General features: G+C 43.5%; 1 protein-coding gene across 1 annotated transcript in view; it reads right to left on the bottom strand.

The window, feature by feature from the left end:
* Nucleotides 1–21,223, bottom strand: part of DGKI (diacylglycerol kinase iota) — a 246,116-nt gene that overhangs the window by 8,094 nt on the left and 216,799 nt on the right. Inside the window, exon 30 of the mRNA XM_060279941.1 lies at nucleotides 3,154–3,191. Within this exon, the coding sequence (XP_060135924.1) occupies nucleotides 3,154–3,191 (38 nt within the window). The remainder of the gene's footprint in view (nucleotides 1–3,153; nucleotides 3,192–21,223) is intronic.

Here is a 21,223-nt window from a genome sequence, read left to right as displayed (position 1 = left end):
AGCGCGAGTTCGCCATTCCCGCCGCACAGCGCCGCACCCTCCCTCCAGCTCCCCGGCGCGCCCTCAGGCAAGGCCAAGCGCGGCGGGGAACCAGGGAGCGCGGCGCGGTGGGCGGGAACGCCGAACTCGCGCTCCGCTGGGCTGGGCTCCGCCTCCGCCCACCAGCCCTGCTGCTAGGGAGGGGCACAGCCCGGCGGAGCGCGAGTTTGCCGTTCCCGCCTGCCGCGCTGCGCCCTCCCTCCAGCTCCCCGTCGCGCCCTCTGGCAAGGCCAAGCGCGGCGGGGAACCAGAGAGCGCGGCGCGGCGGGCGGGAACGCTGAACTCACGCTCCGCTGGGCTGGGCTCCGCCTACCAGCCCTGCTGCTAGGGAGGGGCACAGCCCGGCGGAGCGCGAGTTCGCCGTTCCCGCCCGCCGCGCTGTGCCCTCCCTCCAGCTCCCCGTCGCGCCCTCTGGCAAGGCCAAGCGCGGCGGGGAACCAGAGAGCGCGGCACGGCGGGCGAGAACGCTGAACTCGCGCTCCGCTGGGCTGGGCTCCGCCTACCAGCCCTGCTGCTAGGGAGGGGCACAGCCCGGCGGAGCGCGAGTTCGCCGTTCCTGCCCACTTTGTGGCCCCTCCCCTTCCGTGCCTTGGCCCCTCCCCTTGGCCCCCCCTAGTTTTGATCCTGGGTACGCCCATGTTGCTGCACACATTAGCTGTCGCTGTGACAAGTGAGTTGCCTGCATACCAAGCAGATAAGGGCAATATGAGAAATGTGGGGTGGGGAGAGTCCTGGGAGCTGCTTAGAGAGGCCTGGTAGGTCTATATTTCGCCCTGCTTGTGAGCCTTCCATAGATATCTCCTTGGCCACTGTGAGAAGAGGATGCAGGACTTGATTCTTATATTACATTCTTCACAAAAATGTTTCTCCCAGGCCATTTCACAAGCTTCACAGAGAGAACATTTTTAAGCACTGAGCCAGCTCCAATTCATGGATTGCAATTATCCAGAAACAAGAACTTCTCATGGCATAGCCATAGCTGCCAAGTTATCCCTTTTTTAAAGGGATTTTCCCTTATGCTGAATAGGCTTCCTCGCGAGAAAAGGGAAAACTTGGCAGCTATGGGCATAGCCCACCTCAAATTCTTGTGTGAATGAATAAAAACCCTAGTCTGTGGTCAGAAAGCACATAAAATGTCCAAGCTAAGCAGATTTGGGTCTGTTTAGGAGCATCAATTTCTGTTCCACAACGGGCAAAAGGTGGGATAGAAATGTAAGAGAATAAATGTAACGGCATAACGCATAGCTGTCAAGTTCTCCCTTTTTTTAAGGGAAATTCCCTTATGTTGAATAGGCTTCCTCACGAGAAAAGGGAAAACTTGACAGCTATGGCATAACGTCATTTGTGGCAGTGATCCCTTGATCAGAAAAAATATAACCTCTGAAATGGGCCTTAGTTATTGAAAAACAGGTGAGGCAATGACAGACATAAGCAACATAGGAGTTGGGGAGGGGGGAACCCTCCCCTTCCACCCCAACAGGAGAGATATAGGAGAGGCTTGGCATTCCTGGAACCTGCTTAATATCTGAACTGCATTCACAGCAAATACTGAAATTGCAATGAAGTGCAAAGGAGAGCAGAAACTAATGTGCTATTAGACTGGCCATACATCAAATCATAAGATGATAGACTGTGGTGCCTGTTGCTGACTTGGGTAGCTGCTTGCATCTGCACTGAACTATGCGTTTAGGAGTGTTTTGATGTTGTAGCATTGCTAAGACTAGTCTCTTGGGTAAGTTGTGAGTGTTTAGCATTTAATAGTAATCCTTCAGCTTATAAAGTAACTCGGTATACTAGAGGGTGTGTGTGTTGTGCAGGGTAAGGCCTTGTAGGTATTACTTTATTTCATCGGAGGCATGAAATATTTCCAGATATGACTGCAGACATTTTTGTTCCAACAAGCTTTTCCAACAGAATGAATAGGTCTCTGTCATGGATATCCACTTCCTATTTTTTCCTGAGCTGCTGATCTTTTCTGTTCTGTTTTAAACTGTTTTCTAGCTGGTTTTTGCTGCTTTCTGTACATTGCCTTGAGATGACTGTGGAAGGCGCTTAAAACATACTTATGTACATACTTGCACTCAATGAGATCTCTTGTTCCAGAAGTGATTCTAGTTGGCATTTGGTGATCAGATTTTGTCACAGCCTATGTACCCATTTGGAGTTTGAAGAAGGATAACAAATTATCCTGGCCTCAGTTATCCAAGTTTTGATGACCTCCAGGCTAGACTACTACAGTGTGCTATATGGGAGACTGCCTTTGAAGATTGTTTGGAAATGATAAATTAATGCAGAATGGGAATGGCGATTATGAACAGACTGTGCCTGGACTATACTAACTGCACTCACCCCCGATGCATTTCTGGGCCCAGTTCAAAGTACTGTTTTGACCTTTCATAGCTTAGGATCAAAGCACCCAAATACAGTGGTACCTCGGTTCTCGGACGTAATCCATTCTGGAAGACAGTTCGACTTCCGAAATGTTCGAAAACTAAGGCACAAAGGGCTGGCTGCAAGATCAATAGGAAAAAAATGGAAACACACACAGTGGGAGCTGTTCGACTTCCAAGGTGCGTTCAAAAACGGAAGCAATTACTTCCGAGTTTTCGGCATTCAAAAACCAAAATGTTCGGCTTCCGAGACACTCGAAAACCGAGGTACCACTGTATGAAGATCTTGACTAGAGGGCCTCCTGCTAGTGCCCCCATCATCTAAGGCAGCCTTTGCCAACCTGGTGCCCTCCCATCAGGCCAAGCCAGTTTGGCAAAGACGGGTCTAAGGTGAGGCTTCATGGCGATGGTGCCCCAGTTCTTCTCTCCAGTGAGGTTTGCCTGGTGCCCATCTTAATGCCATGGTTTAATTTTCCAAATATTTAGATGCAAATGTAAGCTAGCCCACCAGCCATTTTAATCCTGTTCATAGATTCTGTGGCTTTCGGGGGTTGTTGTATTTCTCCATGTTTACATTTTTAGTTATTTTTTTATCCCTTTTTTGGTACATCATCTTTGAAACATAAAAACTTGTACTAAATAAATAAATGAATGGTAATAATAACAGCCATGTAAGGGGTATAGGGAATATCAACGAGGATGCACCAGAACTTCTTTTACTTACTTTTAGAAAATCACCAGCTATTACTGACTGTAAAAGTGCTGCAAAGAACAAAAAGAGGACATTAGCATTAATAATCATTCTTGACACAAATGTAGTCATGTTGCCCGATTGTGATAATTAATACAAAATAAGAGGCTCGCCCCAAAGGTCTTATATTCTACAGACATGACCTTTCCAGGCCATTGCTATGCATTGCAACTTAGATTTAAGGGCATTTTCACACCCGGAAGAGAAATCAACAAATATTTGCAAATGTAAAAACAACAACAACAACAACAACAACCCTACATCTTGTTCCATCTTCTATTCTGCATCAAAAAGTATCACATGTCGTACAAGCTGCATATGAACTTCCAAAAGATCCTCTCTCTCTTTTCTCTCACTTGTGAAAAATGGCAGCTCCAGATTTGGAGTGGTACAGGAAGTTCTCCTGCACATGGCATCGAGCTGAGGGGGTGCAAATTTGAGAGGAACGATAATTAAGAAGATCCATTTGGGGGCATCAAATTTTGGCCTTGTGCAAAATGGCATATTAAGTAAGATTGCCAAGGTCTGGCCCTGAAAATCGTCTCATCACATCGGTCCCTGTTTCACACATTATGTAACACCAAACCCGTATTTGCTCCTGAGTGCAAGGAGTCGCTGAAATCACCAGAACTCTGGTGAATGTACCTGTATAACCCAAATATTTTCAAATATCCACTTGCCGCATAAACACTTGACATATTTAGGGGCACACCAACCAATGTAATGTGTGAAAAGATGCTTAGTGACATGCTTAACCAGTAAGAGATTCTTACGGAAGACTTCAATTCAAGGAGGGCCATAGCTCAGTGGTGGAACATCTGGTTTGCCAGCAGGAGGTTCCAGGTTCAATTGTCAGCATCTCCAGGTAGGGTTGGGAATGCCCCCTGCCCCAAACCTTGGAGAACTGCTGCCTGTCAGTATAGACAGCACTGAGCTAGATGGAGCAACAGTGTCTCTGGACATTTTTACACATCACCTGGGAAGACAGGCGAAATAATTCCAGTGTACTGGGAGAAGCAAAGATCACCAGTGTTGAAGCAATGATTCGTCAACATCAACTTTGTTGGACTGGTCATATTGTGAGTATGCTTGATTATTGTCTTCCAAAGCAACTACTCTATTCCAAACTTTAAAAAGTGTAATGCTGGTGATCAACAAAAGAGACTCTTCAAGGCAAATCTTTTAAAATGTAGTAGTATAAACACCAACAACAGGAAAACACTGGCTTGAAAGTGCTCCAATTGGAGAACAGCCTTTACCAAAGGTGCCATGGGCTTTGAAGACGCTCGAATTCAGGATGAAAGGGAGAAATGCACTAAGACGAAGGCACGCTTGGCAAACCCTGACCGTGATCAACCCCCGCCCGAAAACCTATGTCCCCATTGTGGAAGGACATATGGATCCTTTAAAGCCCTATGCGGCTTGGGACCCTCGTACCTACGGGACCGCCTCTCCTGGTATGCCCCGCGGAGGACCTTAAGGTCCACAAACAACAATATTCTGGAGATCCCGAGCCATAAGATGGCTAGATTGGCCTCTACTAGAGCCAAGGCCTTTTCAGTACTGGCCCCAACTTGGTGGAACACTCTTTCCCAGGAGACCAGGACCCTGCGGGATTTGTCATCTTTCCGCAGGGCCTGCAAGACAGAGCTGTTCCGCCTGGCCTTTGGGTTAGACTCAGCCTGACCCCTGTGTTTTCCTCCCTCATGGCTTGGATTTATGGACTACTTGAAATGAGGCTGCACTTTAAATTTTAATACTGTATTTTAATCTGTATTTTAATTAACTGTTTTTATGTTTTATTGTAATTCTGTTGGTGTGAGCCGCCCTGAGCCTGGTTTTTGCCTGGGGAGGGCGGGATATATATATATATATATATATATATATATATATATATATATATATATATATATAATTTATTTATTATTTTTATCCAGAATTGGCCTTCACAGTCACTTAACGACTCAAAGTTAAGACCATGTTCATGGAAGACAATCTTACTCAGCAATGAGGGGGGGGAGGAGGAGGAGGAGGAGGAGGAAGAGGAGGAGGAGGAGGAGGAAGAAGAAGAAGAAGAAGAAGAAGAAGAAGAAGAAGAAGAAGAAGAAGAAGAAGAAGAAGAAGAAGAAGAAGAAGAAAGGGTCTGATTCAGTATAAGGCAGCTTCCTATCTTTCTAAGAAGTCATATCCTTATATAAAGGATGTTAAGCCAATCAGTTATTTGTTTGTTTGTTTGTTTGTTTGTTTGTTTGTTTGTTTGAATTTATAGCAGGAGTGGGGAACCTTTTCACCCTCGAGAGCCACAGTCCCTCATATGCAACCTCCCAAGCGCCACATGCCAGTGGGGGATGAGGCCACAGCAAAAAGTGGGTGGAGCCACAGATACAACTCTTACTATGGTACAGTAAAAGTCAGATGTTCCTACATACAGCCACACTTCATGCTCTTTTCTCTTCATCCAGGCAAGGAAGATGCACCATCATAATTCAAGGGTAAATTCCAGCCAGGAGAAAACCAATTGAGGAGGGTTCGGGGCAGGAAAATTGAGGAGGGTAGCCTGGGAACATGGCTTGAGAATAGTCATGGGAGCCAGATGGAGATGGTTGGGGGGGGCTGCATTTGACCTTTGGGATTGAGGAGCCCTATCCCTGATTTATAGTTTGCCCATCACCATGCAGTTTCGAGGTGGGTTACATTCAAGGTCAACACTAAGCCATCACTTAGACCAGGCATGTCAAACCTGCGGCCCTCCAGATGTTTAGGACTACAATTCCCATCTTCCCCAACCACTGGTCCTGCTAGCTAGGGATCATGGGAGTTGTAGGCCAAAACATCTGGAGGGCCGCATGTTTGACATGCCTGACTTAGGCCATATCAAAAAGCAAGCAGAAACTCTGCAGATGGAATTATGCTCTGCAGAAATAAGCATCTTGAGCAGCCAGTGATGGAGTGAGACACAACTTAGCAGAGACCATCACAGTGAAGACCTTCCCATGCGCCACAACCCAATGAACTTCAAAGGTCAACTGTAAAATTGCAAAAAAAGGAGAAATGCCAATTTCAAAGGTGAATCAGTTCACATATTGTTTAAATAGGTATAGTTCTGATGGATTTGCCTTTAGATGAGAATTGAAATTATTTTGGTTCCCCCAAATATCACCTTTGCCTTGAGAAATGGAACTGACTCTAGCGCCACCATATTCCTGACTAGAAACCCTCGCCTCGACTGGAGTCTGAAAAATGAAGAAGTGCAAGCAAATTGGCAGAGAATTTTCTCTGTGCAGTGCTGTGGCACCTCTGTGGAGAGAATTCCACAAGGAGCTCATTATTACTCCAGGAATAACACCACAAATGTGTAAAAGGGAGAGGGAGAAAGAAAGAAAGAAATCACTGCAGGAAGAACTGAAGGACGCAAGCAAAGAAACTAAGCAGTGTTGCTCACTCAGAGAGCCTATGTTTGCAATACAGGATCCAAATGCTTCTTGCATCAGACTTTTGTGTAAGAGTCTCAGGGACATTTCCTCACTTCATCTCCCATGTGCAGCACAGGAAAATGTAACATCCAAGCCAAAAGGGTTATAAGACAACCAATAAAACTACAGTAACTCTTAAGGCAGATTTCATGACAACTTATTTACAGGTTTTCCGAAAAGCACCCAGCAGCTCTATTAACTGAGACACACGTGTTGCTTTGCTGGTTGTTGGTGGTTTGTTTCTAAAGGGGCAGATAAATGAATAAAAAAGGTGTGTGTAAGAGGGGAGACTATTTCCCTGTTCAGCAGATACTTTAACTCCAGCAGGTTCAGCCAAACAACTTCTTCAAGTCTACTTGTGGAAACTCTCCTTCCAAAATTATTTATTGCTTGCTTTATAAGGTAAAGGGACCCCTGACAGTTAAGTCCAGTCACGAACAGCTCTGGGGTTGTGGCGCTCATCTCGCTTTAAAGGCCGAGGGAGCCGGCGTTTGTCCACAGACAGTTTTTCCGGGTCATGTGGGCAGCATGACTAAACCGCTTCTGGCAAAACCAGAGCAGCGCACAGAAACGCCGTTTACCTTCCCGCTGGAGCGGTACCAATTTATCTACTTGCACTTTGACGTGCTTTCGAACTGCTAGGTTGGCAGGAGCTGGGACCAAGCAACAGGAGCTCAGCCCATTGCGGGGATTCGAACCGCCGACCTTTTGATCGGCAAGCCCAAGGCTCAGTGGTTTAAACCACAGTGCCACCCGCGTCTTAAAACACAACTCAATAAGATGTGTGGGGTATAAATAGTAATTATCATTGTGGAATGGGACATGGATGTTGGAGGGGATGTAAAACTGGTACTGTATATCATGGTGGTTAAGAGACTGAGATGTGAATCATGAGAGCTCCAGTTCTACTCTTGCCTTTGCCAGATAGTCTACTCGATAGTCTTAAGCAAAGCTCTTCTCCTCCAGCCTCAGTCTGCCTATCAGCTGTATGGGGGACAACAATACTTCATTTACCTGAAGGGACAGTTGTAAAGATTTCAACTGGGCAATGCCTGTAGAGTGTTCTGAACTTTTGAAATCACTATACTGATGTTAAGTATTATTTATTGGCACGTTTATTTATTGAATATTATATTGCTAAACTTTTATAAATTGTTATCTATTAAGACATTGCTAGGAGACCTCAAAGCAACAATTCACATGCAACCTGTTTTCTCACACTGGAAGCACGGATCCATAAATCCACAAAACTCAGCTTGCATTGTTAGCCTTCATTATTTCTATTTTTGTCTGTGCAGTTCCGAAGGAGAGATGGAGCTGTCAATACACTGGGATTTTAAAACCCAAATGAAAATTTCTCATATAAACAATAATAGAGCTATTCATCCATTACAAGCATCCCTTGAAGTGTTAACTTTACTCCCTCTGCTGGCCATGAACGAAAACAACTTGTCTCTATAGAATATTCCACTTGCTTTTCATCAACTTTAAGGGCCGAACTGGACACTACGGGTATACAGATGTATACAGAACCATCAGCAACCGCCTATAGAAGAGCGTGGAAGCAATTTGAAGGGTAGGGTACGAGGGGGGTACTGAACATTACACACACATACATACAAACACACACACCTAAACAGTATTATCAGTCCTTGGTTGTGGGTATGCACGTCGCTGTGTGATGCCCGCAAGAATTTCTCCAGTTGCTGATGCACCCCCAGACACACACACCCCAGAAGTTGCTGGTCCCTGCTTTAGAATACTGGTTGCCAGACAGGGTGGCTATGTGTCCTATTCTACAGGGGGTAGTCCTCTTTTTGTAGGGACTCCCATTTTAAAGGGTTGCCCAGTCCAAGTCCAACTTAAAAAGAAAGAACCTTAAGAAGGGAAAGCAGGAGCCTTGAAGTTGCCCATCAGCACTTAACCCCTGGACAGCAGACTGAACAGGCAACCCAGCTGCCCTGCCACTGTCTCTTCCGCTATGATGAGATGCCCTGCACGTACTCTATAGAGATGTAATACATGTATACATATAAATGAGTACCTGTGAGTTTTATGCAAATCAGACTCCTCTTTTCTGTGACACCATTCCTTTTCGTTGGAAAGTGAGTGGCCGTCCATTTGTTAGCTGCCCTGACTCACAGAATTATAGAACTGTAGAGTTGGGAGGGACCCCCCAGAAGCAGGGGTGTCTTACCCATAGATGCTAGTGGCGTGGGGCGCCAGGGCGTAAGGTTCTGGAGGGTGCTGCGCCAGCCGAGAGTCCGGATAACACCGAATGAGCGTGCTGTGTGAGGGTGAGTGCGCCGCTCCTGCCGAGCGTCGGCTCGGTTTTTCCCCTTTCAGCCTGTAGGCAACGAATTCTGCGGGGCGCCAGAAGGCTAAAAGGGAAAAAACCAAGCCGGCGCTCAGCGGGAGCAGCACATGTGTCCTCGCTCGACGCAGGCCTGCCCTGCCCCCAGACGCCTGCCTTTGGTCAGTTGCTGCCTCGTGCTCTGCTCTGCTGCGAGGCGGCCGGCCCTGTGGGAAGAGGGAGGTGGGCAATGGAAAAGGGGACGTGGAGCGCAAGGGGGGCAGTGGGGGGCTCTCTTCTTCTTTCACAGTGGAAGAAGTAGAGAGGCGCCCCCCAACTCACCCCCTTTCTTCCTCCTCTACCCAGGCTGCTGAAGCGCCTCCTCTCTCTCTCTCTCGCCCTGTGGGAAGAGGGAGGTGGGTGATGGCGAGGGGGATGCCGAGCGTGAGGAGGAGGAGGAGGAGGAGGAGGGAGGAAGGAAGGAAGGAAGGAAGGAAGGAAGGAAGGAAGGAAGGAAGGAAGGAAGGAAGGAAGGAAGGAAGGAGAAGAGGAGGAGGAGGAGGAGGAGGAGGAGGAGGAGGAGGAAGAAGAAGAAGAAGAAGAAGAAGAAGAAGAAGAAGAAGAAGAAGAAGAAGAAGAAGAAGAAGAAGAAGAGAGCCCCCCAACTTGCCCCCTTTCTTCCTCCTCTAGCCGGCCCCGGAGCATCCGCACTGCATTTGCAGCCCTGCTTGCAGGGTCCCCTTGCCCGTCCTGTTCAGTTACATCTAGCCAGAGCTGTGAGTAGCAGCAGCTGGTGCCCTATGTTTAATGTTACGGGCAACTCTATCCCGGTGAAGGGAAGCCTCCTCCCTTCGCTCTTCTTCTTCTTGGGAGGTGGGCTCCTTCTCCGGCCCCCCACCCCACCAACAAGGTCCCTAGGGGTTGTAAAGCAAGCCAGACCATTTAGCACCGACCCCATTCATTCCAGCAGCTGGCCATCACCCGTTCACTCCAAACCCTGCGAAAAATATCATCACCATTACTATTACTACTACTACTACTACTACTACTACTACTACTACTACTACTGCCCTCCACCCATAGATATCAGGGCGGCCCCCAGCCTGAAACTATGGTACTAAGCACATGCTAAAAACTAGAACAAAGGCAAATCAAACCAAGCCAGCAACCCTCCTTCTCCCTTATTTGTGAAACAAGTCTGTTAATTGTCTATCCAACAACAACAAAAAAGGCACTGAAGGTTTTTGAGATCAATGCAAGCTAAAAAGCATTGCAGGGGGTTGGGCTAGATGACCCACAGGGTCCCTTCCAATTCTACGTTTTTCTGAAAAACACACACGCACAACCCAACTATGGTCCCTCTGCCACCCTCGCCCCTAGCAACTGTGTGAGAGACTTGCTCCCCAGAAAGTGTGCCTTGTCTTGCTACCTGTGGTTTTTGGTCTCTCGTCAGCCCCCTCCCCCCAATCTATTCATATTCCTTTCTCCCTAATCTCCAATATTACATTTTCCTCTGGCTGAGACTTAAAACAGAAAGCCCTAATTCCCAACTGTGTTTCTTGCTGCAGTCCTACTGTCTACTCAGAAGTAAAGTCCAAATAGATTCAGCAGGGCTTAGATTCAGTTAGGACTGCAGCCTTTGTGGCCCAAATTTTAAGTCCCTTTTAGGTTCAGGATGTCACTGCTTTACACCCACCCCCACCCCCCTCAATATTTGAAAACGTCAGCTTTGTACTTAAACACAAATTGGCCAGGAACTTCATTGTCTGTGTCTTTATTAATTTTTTAAAAAGAACAACAAACTGGTGATTGCTTTAACTTTTTGATATGTGGTGATTTGACTCATGAGGATGAGTTAGAAGAACTGCTGAGTCTTGAATGAGTCTTGCTTTGGAATTGAGGACTTCATTAGATTTTCTTCTGCCTGCATTTTCATGTTATTTTGTTTTAAGGGCTTCTTAGAAATAATGTGGAAGCGTGGTTGGTTTCAGCTCCCAAAAAAAGGTCAACCACTCTGGGGAACCTTTCCTAAAAAAGGTCAACAACTTTGGGAAACGGGGTGGTGGTGGTGCTGGAGTGATCTTTGCCCCACGGTGTTGAATATGCTTAAGATGGCCCTGCCCCAGAGTCTTCTAGTCCAACCCCCCTGCAATGCAGGAATCTCAGTTAAAGCATCCATGACAGATGGCCATCCAACCTCTGCTTTAAAAATCTCCAGTGAAGAAGAGTCCACAACCTCCCGAGGGATGCCATTCATTATTCAGAATACAGTAGTTTGCAGGACCGACTAAGGAAGATAACAACACAATGAAATTCAAAACAGTAACCATAAATTGCACATTTATTTGCAATTCAATTAAAACTGTTTAGCCTAAACAATTCAACAAAATTGATGGAGTTGATACCAGCTTTTTCAAAGGCTGATAGTCATTTACACCCTGCTCCCCTGTCTCTTCACTTGCCTTGTAGCACTGCCCCCAGGTAATCTCACTGCCCCTCACCCACCCACCCGGGGGGGGGGGGCAGCACCACCCACTTTGGGAACCACTGTTCTAAACTATGTGAGCATGGCTGCAACTCAGGCTTCAAACCGTTGAAAATTGGCTTGGCTCTCAGCTCTAGGAAAAAAGAATCTGGCTGGCCCTATCAATGTGCAATTATGGGCGAAAGGAGGCCTTTAAATATGCATTTATTCAGAGGGCGACAAGTGTTGCTGCCTCACAATACAGAGCATGAATTATGCACACGTTTTATCGTGCCATAAAGTATCTCCAGGCCTTGAAGATGTCACCAAGCATTATTCCATTCAACAAACACGGAGACCAAGTCATTATTTTCTTGACTTTTCCCTAAGATGAGCATTTGCAGCAAGAAATAGAAGTGCTTTAGTGCTCTTTGATTGGGTAAGTGGATTTGCTATACACAGACACACACACACACACACACACACACACACACACACACAGTCCACAGAAAACCTTGTGTGACTGACAAAAGTGCAGACCTAAAGCTTCTACCCATCTAACAAACTGGCAAAATACAACGTTGGCAACACAGCACATTTTCCTGGGCTGGCTAGATCATCAATAGACCTCCATTCTTCTAGCGGGGAGAAACCAGGAGGATGAAAGAGGCAACTTGCTTTTCTATGCATTTTTAAACCATTGTGCTTTTTGCTGAAGCTGCCAGTGTAAAACAAAAAAAACAAAAAAAAACCCCAACCCTGTCAATTAGGTAAACCTTGCACAATCCGCATTGTTAAGAAACAGACTCTCTCTTTCAGAAATGTTGGGACACTGGCAACAGATGTTGGACTGAAAGAATAAGTTCTGTTCACTGTAATTTACAACAAGCCAAAGCCCTAGAGCTGCTGCTGCTGCTGTTTATTTATTTTTGATTTTTTTAAAGCATTGCATAGCTCTGGAAAAGTGCTCTCACAGTTACCTATTTGGCTGGTAGCTCTAGCACAGCTTTCCCTTCTCATTCTTTTTTCAGTCAGTCTACAAAAGCCACCCTAAAATGCAGTATTTTCATTTCACATAGCAGCCTACTGCAGCAGAGGAGACTCTAAAACTGCAATGAAAGCATACATGGTGGCTACAAGATGTGGCTCTCATAGTCCCCATAAGTATTTCCACGTCATACGTGAGCATGTACTAAACTGTACTAAAGTCGCCAACCTTTTTGGACCAGTGGGCACGTTTTGAATTTTGAGAGTGTGCTGCAGGCACCAGTCATAAAATGGTTGTGATGGGGAGTGAGAAATAACACAAAATAAGAGACAACCACCCACAACCATCAGACATCAGCTATGTCTTGCTGGTCCTGATTGTGGAAATCACACAATACTGATCACACAAACACACAGTGATGCTGCTGCTAATAGCAACAGGGAGCATTCCTCAGTACCAGGGAAAATATACAAGATGGTCATAGCACATTTGTTTCACATAAATTGCTTAGAAGATACCTGGCTTTCTTACTCCATAACTTCATTTCTTTGAGGGCTAGAATATGGAATTGTAGTTTCGAAGGGCCCCTGAGGATCATCGAGTTCAACCCCCTGAAATGCAGGAATAGGCAGCCGTCCCACACAGGATTAAAACCTGGAACCTTGGTGTTATCAGCACCATGATGTAACCAACTGAGCTCTGCTTCTTTGGCGATCACTCGTAGCCGAGTAAGATTGTCTTCCATAAACACGATTTTAACAATGGGTCCGTAAGTGACTGTGGAGGCCAATTCTGGATCCACACGTCCTTCCACAGTGGGGACATTGGTTTCCAGGTGGGAGTTGATCACAGTGTGGATTTGCCAAGCGTGTCTTCCTCTTAGCACGTTTCTCCCTTGCGTCCTGAGATTGAGTTTCTTCAAAGCCCATGACACCTTTGGTAAAGGCTGTTCTCCAACTGGAGCGCTCGCAGGCCAGTGTTTCCCAGTTGTCAATCCAGGCTGAGATACTTGCATCTTCTTTTTAAATGAAAGCTCAGAGTCTTGGGAAGCTGCCTGGGGTACCAGTGAATGCCTTTGTGGGAGCCACAGTGAGTTGGTTACCCCAGTTTGCTTAAGGTAGGTGACACAGATTAAACTAACCAAATATTAAACTAGCCGAAACTAAACTAACCCAGTGGGGTCAGTTTATCAGTTCTGGGGTTGTAGTGCAGTGTCTTAAAACATTATCATTTAAATCTGAGGTCAAAAGTTTGAATTCCCCAGTATGTCACATCCTCATTTCAGCTCATTCGCTTTCAATAGTGAGCATTCTTAATATAGGCTGGATCTAGACACATCAAAGAAGCGTTTCAGTTAAACGCGTTGCAAACTTTGCATGAGAAATCGGGTTGGCAAAAATGGAACTCCACAGCACTGCCCGGTGTCACAGTGTTAGAATGCATAAACAATGCATATAAAGCATTTTTTTTCTTTGCCAGTGTAGCTGAGTCCAAAGCCTTAAACTTTATTTTAATGCTTTACTTTAAAAGTTACTATTTTTTAAAATTAACTGATACTTTTAGTGGAAATGTTTGCAAATGAATACAACTCGTAACATTCATAGGCATACCTTGAACTGATAAAAGGCAGAGAGACTTTGTGGGACTACAATTTATAACCTCTTGATATAAGCCATTGTTTTGAGACAGTGCCTCAAATAACATTTCTATTCTTAGAAATAGCAATGTCTTAAAGCCATCACACTACAGTTGCAGACCTGATAAATGGAGCATTTCCTTTATTCCTGTAGTCTTCATTCAACAAGGATAGATGAAAGAAAGTCTCTCCCTGCCCCAACTCCTCTCCCTCTATCTTGTTAGATGAACAGTAGCAAGCCAGAAAGTGTTTAAAATGTGGGGGGGGGGCAAAAAAGGGGGGCTTACAATGGTGCAATCCCATACATGCATATGCAGAAGTAAGCCTCACTTAGTTCAAAGGAGCTTACTACCAAGTAAGCGAGTATAAGATTTCAGCCCAGACAGAGCATACCGGTAATTATACCGCATCTTCCCCCAAGTGGAATGTTTTACATGTTTTGTTAATTTTTGCTCAGCCTTTTTACACACAGAACACAAAGTGGCTTACATAAAACCAGAATAATTCAAGCAAAGGAAATATAGTAGCTTGCATCTAAAAAAGAAATGAAAACGCAGGAATAATTTGTGCATATCTTTATCTATTTTTTTTAAAGAATTTATTTCAGTGCCTTTAAATGAATGGGGAACAATGCTTGGCATGCAGAAGGTGCCAAGAGCAATCCTTGGCATCGCCAGATAGGAGAGCTGCTACCAGCCAGTGCAGACAGTACTGGACTAGATGAGCCAACTTGCAAAGTAGAGATGAGAGCCAATTCATTATGTTGCTTAGGTGTACACCTAGCAATTTAATGTGTGAATGACACATATGTATCAATAGGATGCACCAATCCAGGTTGGAGAACCAGGATTGGCTGTTGCTTCCCATACAGGGAAGCTTTTAATGTTTGATGGATTTCTGTATTTTAGAATTTCTATTTTTTTTTGAAGCCGCCCAGAGTGGCTGGGGGAACCCGGCCAGATGGGCGGGGTATAAATAATAAATTATTATTATTATTATTATTATTATTATTATTATTATTATTATTACATGTGTGCAGAGGGTTACAGAGGCTACAGAGTCCTCATTGCAAAGGTGTAGAGTGACAGTTTTCTTGTCTAAATCAAGGATGGGGAACCTGTTGCACTCTATTTGTTGTTGGACTACAACTGCCATCATCCCTCTATTTGTTGTGGACTACAACTCCCACTGTTCCTCTACTTGTTGGACTACAACTCCCATCATCCCTCACTGTGCTTCCCAGGGCTGATGCGAATTGGTGTCCAACATCAATACCTGGAGGGCCACAGGTTCCTTTTCTTAGCCCTGGTTTAAGAAAAGTTGTGAGCAACCAGAGCGCCAGACTCACTGGCTTCTCCGATGTATTCTGTAAGACAACCATTTAAAGAAGATGAAAACTAACCCAAGGGCAAGTTGATGCCACTTTTGGAAGCGATGAAAAGGGAGAAAATAGTTGTCAAGCTGAAAGAATGATGGGGGTTGGGGAGGGATTATGGGAGCAGGAAGACGAAGGAGATGTGTGAGTGGAGAGAGTACGATTTTGGCTGGCTATCCCATGCACTTCATTAAAACAGTGTTATGCTGGCAAGGGGAGAAGAGCAATTGAGTAATGGCACATTTAAAAGCAAACGCAGAATGAAAGGCTAATCAAGGCTTCGTATGCAAATGCTTTCACTCCTAATTGCAAGAACTGCTGGCCCGCTCAGAATGCATTTGACTGGAGACTGAGATGCCTCCTTTCTCCTTTGTTTGAAGGGCTTCTTGACCCTCCTTGGTTCTAAAAGGATACTTAGAAGTGAGAAATGAGAAAAACAAGCAGCCTTAATGTTTTTAGATGCAGAGAAAGCATTTGATAATGTCTCCTGTTTAAAGTTTTGGAATATATGAGCTGTGGAGACATTTTTATAGGAGGAGTTAAGGCAATGTATACAGAACCATCAGCAAAGTTGATAGTAAATAATGTATTGTAAGATAACGAATGTAATGTAAGATAACGAAAGGCACTAAACAAGTTTGTCTGCTGTCACTTTTATTCTTTATACTAGTTCAGGCATCCCCAAACTTCGGCCCTCCAGATGTTTTGGACTACAATTCCCATCTTCCCTGACCACTGGTCCTGTTAGCTAGGAATCATGGGAGTTGTAGGCCAAAACATCTGGAGGGCCGCAGTTTGGGGATGCCTGTACTAGTTTGAGAAGTTTTGGAGCAAAGCATAATATCTAATCAAGAAATTAAAGGAATAAGGGTGGGACAGAGACAATACAAATTAAAAGCATTTGCAGATGATGTGGTGATATCTGGAGAAGAACAAAGCGCGTCAATTCCGAAAGCATTAGAAGAGATGGAGAAATAGCAAGTCTTAAAATTAATAAAGATGAAACCAAGCTCCTGGTAAAAAACATGAATGATGAGAATAAAAATAAATTACAAAACATATCAGGTCTAAAGAATGAAAAGAAGATTAAGTATTTAGGTGTATGGTTAACAGATTACAGCTGTATAAAGATGACTATCTGAAAACATGGGAGGATACCGTATTAAAAGAAATTTGCAAATATGGGGTAGAATGAAGCTTTCGTTACTGGGTAGAGTGTGAACCATGAAGATGAATGTACAGCCAAGAATGCTATTTTTGTTTCAATCAATACCGGTGATAGGCAAGACAGTTTGCTTCAACAAATGGCAAAAAGATATTTCTAAATATATCTGACATGGGGGGGAAAACCCTGAGAATACAATATAAAATACTGATAGACACGAAAGAAAGAGGAGGTTTCTCCCTGCCAGATATGAGATTATATTATGAAGCATCTTGTCTGTGGTTGAAGGAATGGTTGCTACTGAAAAATCCACATATTTTAGATTTGGGAGGTCATGATAATATTTTTCGTTGGCACACTTATTTGTGGTATGAAAAGGCAAAACTACATAAAGCCTTCACAAACCATGTAATTAGGGGGGAAATGTATAGAATATGGGATAAATATAAAAACTTATTGGAGAATAAAACACCACTTTGGCTTTCACCTTTGGAAGCCATAGTGGTGAAAAAGAAAAATATGATGGAAAGTTGGGCGACTTATAGAAATTTGCTAAGAGAGGAGAGTGGAGAACTTAAATTTTTAAAGTTTAAGGATTTATCTGGGATATTAACAACATGGTTGCAATATTATCATTTGAATGAAATATTTTAAAAGAATATGAAGCAGGGGGTGGGGGGTGGAACAACTATCACAATTAGAGAAACCTGTGAATCTGTAAAGTGATGTCTAAAAGGTGTAAGATGCTATTGGAATGCGAGACCAAAGACGAACAAGTGAAATCTTCAATGATACACTAGGCAATTGATATTGGTCATAATATAGAAATGGAAGCATGGGAATGATTATGGAGTATTGATATAAAATTTACGGCATGTTATGGTTTAAGAGAAAATTATATGTTATATAGATGGTACCTAACACCTAGTAGATTGGCACAAATGTATAAATCAAAATTGAATAAGTGTTGGAAATGTAAAGAGAAAGAAGGAACCCTTTCCCATATGTGGTGGTCTTGTAATAAGGTCAAAGCTTACTGGGAAATGATATATAATGAATTGAAAATGATGTTTAAGGTAATGTTCGTAAAAACAAACAAACCCAGAAGCTTTACTTTTGGGAATTATAGGATTCGAACTAGCCAAACAGTATAGAAATTTATTTATGTAGCTACTACAGCTGCAAGAATGTTATTTGCCCAAAAGTGGAAGGATGAAGAGGTCCCAGCGAAAGAAGATTGGATACAGAAACTAATGGAGTATGCAGAAATGTCAAAAATAACTGGAAGAAAAAGAAATCACGACAACAAACTTTTTAGAAAGGAATGGAATTTATGAACCTCTCAAAAATGACGGCAGCAATTCGAAATACCCCCAGACAAATTTGTAAAAAAGAATGGAAGTATGTTGAGGACTTTTTTAGGAAAGAAGGAATAAACGTAGATTTGGTGATTTGTCTAGATTGAAAGATATAAAAGGGAAATTTTGAAAATATGTGTAAATAACAGCTGAGGTAAAGCGAGACAAAAGAAATTATGTAAAGGAAAGCGGTATCCAAACAACAGGAAGTATTTTAGATTTTACCATTTGTGTTCTTTTTTTCCCTCTTTTCTTTTTTGCCTTCTCCTTTGTCTTTTTTTGTCTTTTTTTCCTCATTTTCTTTTTTCTTTCTCTTCCTTTTTCTCCGTCCCCTTTACCTTTCTTTCATTATGAATATTAATATATTATTTATATATGTTTAACACAGAATAGGTTATTTGAAGTATTTGATATGTTCTCTTCAGATTACCCTGTTCGTGTGTTCCTTTCTATTTCTATCTCAGTTATTTGATTAGAATGATGTTTATTTTTGATTATACTTTTATAATTTGCTTATTTGCTTATTTGTTTATTTTTTTGTATTATTCATCAGTTTATGGTTTTATGTACCTTTTTTAAAGAACCGAAATAAAGTTTTTTAAAAAAATTTAAAAAAAGGGAATGGAAGTAGTTTATGAGTATTTACCAACTGTAAACAGATCAAGACATTGGCAGGATTATTATAAAAACCTGCAGCTTAATATATATATATATATGAGATATGGATGAGAATAGACGATTTAAAAAAATAAGTGAAGGCAATTTGGAGTATGCAGGAAAAGACAAAAATGTAAGGATCCGCAGAAAGAGGGGAAAGGGAGTCGAAATAGAAAATGTTAAAACTATGGTTAAATCATTGATGTAATGTATATAAACAAAAATTTTAAATAAAAATTTAAAGAAGAAAAAGAAAGAACTGCTGGCCCACTCAGAATGCATTTGACTGGAGACTGAGACTCCTCCTTTGTCTGAAGGGCTGCCTGACCCTCCTTGGTTCTACAGTGCTCATTCAGTGAGAAAGCCTTTATACATGGCTACTAACCATGGAAGCTATTTACAAGTGATTGATTCCCTGTGTGATTTCAAGCTACTTGCAAGCCAGGGCACCTCCAGATGACCTGTTTATCTGATGTGTTTGCAGAGAGATCGGATGGCACTGACTATTTAATGAGCATTCATCCCGATTTGCTTGTGAGGTTGGGGTTGCACCAAAGCAAGTATCACCCCACACTTCTCAGTGCCTTTTCCCATCACTTTCCTTATTGCAAAAGATCAGATCTTTGGGGGAAGCAGGTTTCTTGCGCAAGATCTCCCCGTCAACTACAACTGCACAACCTGAATTTGCCAGACTGTCTGCCATGAGTGCCACATAAGAACGCAGGATCGGAATTATAACCCAAATTCCGGCATCACAGAATAAGACAAAAACTGGGAAGAGGCATTGTCTTCAAGTAGGATTGGAAACAGATTGCCATTCAACACTTGCAGATTCGCCTGACCCTGCATCATTCTTCCCAGAATTACAGGTTTTGCTATGGAGGAGGCTCGGAAAATAAGCCACAAACCATTTGCCTGTCCCGTTCAGCTTCTCTCGCCGGCTCCCTTGGGCTGCGTGGCACTTCACTCACCTGCTCAGAATTCCCACACATCCCACAGGGCAGCCCTTGCTTAAACCGAGAGTTTGACACTTGTTTCTTTGTCAGCAAAGCCCCTACGGGAATTGCAGTCCGTGCAATAGGTTTGTCTTGTCTCCCCCCCCCTCAACAGCTCTGACAAGGGGAAGCTGTAGCCTGAATGCAAGTCAGCTGTCACTTCTGACGGCTAAAGTAAATCCTAGTCAGGGCTACGTGGCTTGACTTGTACAAACTGCAGGATGAAAGGCTTGCCCCATAGAGTTGTCTGCTGAGAAGTTTGCAGGCACTGATTTGGTGTGAAAAGCCGCGCAGCAAAGTGGCTAAGGATCGCCAGCCTTTGGGACCTTCCTCTTGCTAATCTTACAAATTCAACTCCATTGCAATGTCTGTAATATACCCAGGCCAACATTTTTTTTATTTCATAAAATTTACATACCTCTTTATTTGATTTTATATTTTTGAAAAGGCAAAATGATTTACAAACAAGATAAAACAATTAAATTATCTTTTTTTAAAAAAAACAGCCCTGTTTTTAACAACATTTTAAAATATTTCTGAAAAACTGATGCAAAAACTTTGTGTGGCTGGAGAGCAAAAGAGACGGGGGGGGGAGGGAGATGGAGTGACTTTTATGGTAAACTGGTGGTCATTCATCCAGCACAGGAAAGAGGACTCTACAGGACAAACTGTACCCACCTCATTCCGTAATATATGGCTGTGTTAACATTCTCCTTCATTTTGATATTGGCAACTTTCAGTCTATCTCCACTTCAGTGCTTTCACAAACTCTGCTATCATTGTTTACCTCTGAACAATGCCTTTGGGTTGGGGAAAAGTGGAGGGAAGGGAGATGTTCGGTTTGTAATTTTTTTCAGGAAAAAAAGGGGGAGGAAAGAAACTATAATGCAATACTAGGGGGGAAAAACATCTTCATGTTTAATATTTTATTACTTTTTGCATATTAGAAGCAAAAGCGGGAGGGAGGGGAAAACAGGCCCTCTTCTCTGCCACCTCCAAAAGACAAAGTGTGTGGGGGGGGGGAGAGAGAAGCCTCAAAATGTTGATGTTTCTGAGAGAAAGGATCATAAGAAAATCCTCCTCTTTGCCTGGCCTTTAAGGAGGATTTTAAAATCAAACCACACTGGGGTCCCTATGGTTTTCATTGTCTCCGAGATTGCCTTGAGTGTTGCTTTTTTCTTACATTCCCTGTAAGAGTAATATATCCGAACCCAAATAAGACCCGAAAAGAAAGGAGAAAAAGTGCCCTGAAGTCTCAGCCACACTAATTAAAATGTGGCGTGCAAGCTTTGTTGTTAAGTGCCTGGCGCAACATGAGTTATAAATGCAGTCTAGAAACAATTACAAGTTTGCCTTACTGATTAAGATTCATATTCACTGCTCAGCCAACTAAAGTTCTAATGGTTTCATCTGCGGATTAAAGCTTGCAACTCTAGGGGAAGGGGCACAGCTGAGCGGTAGGGCATCTGTTTTGCATGAAGAACACCATCCCTGGTACCTCCAAGTAGGAAAAAGAGTCCTAGAATCTGGAGAGTCGCTGTCATTCAGTGTAGACAATGATGAGCTAGGTCGGTCAGTGGTCTAACTTGGCATAAGGCCCATTCCTGTTCACAGCCTCCAATAGCAGATCCAATGGTTT

This window comes from Zootoca vivipara, chromosome 10 (assembly GCF_963506605.1).
Source record: "Zootoca vivipara chromosome 10, rZooViv1.1, whole genome shotgun sequence".
NCBI classification, from domain to species: Eukaryota; Metazoa; Chordata; class Lepidosauria; order Squamata; family Lacertidae; genus Zootoca; species Zootoca vivipara.
The sequence above is the reverse complement of the archived record's forward strand: the minus strand, read 5'-3'. Positions and strand labels throughout refer to the sequence as shown.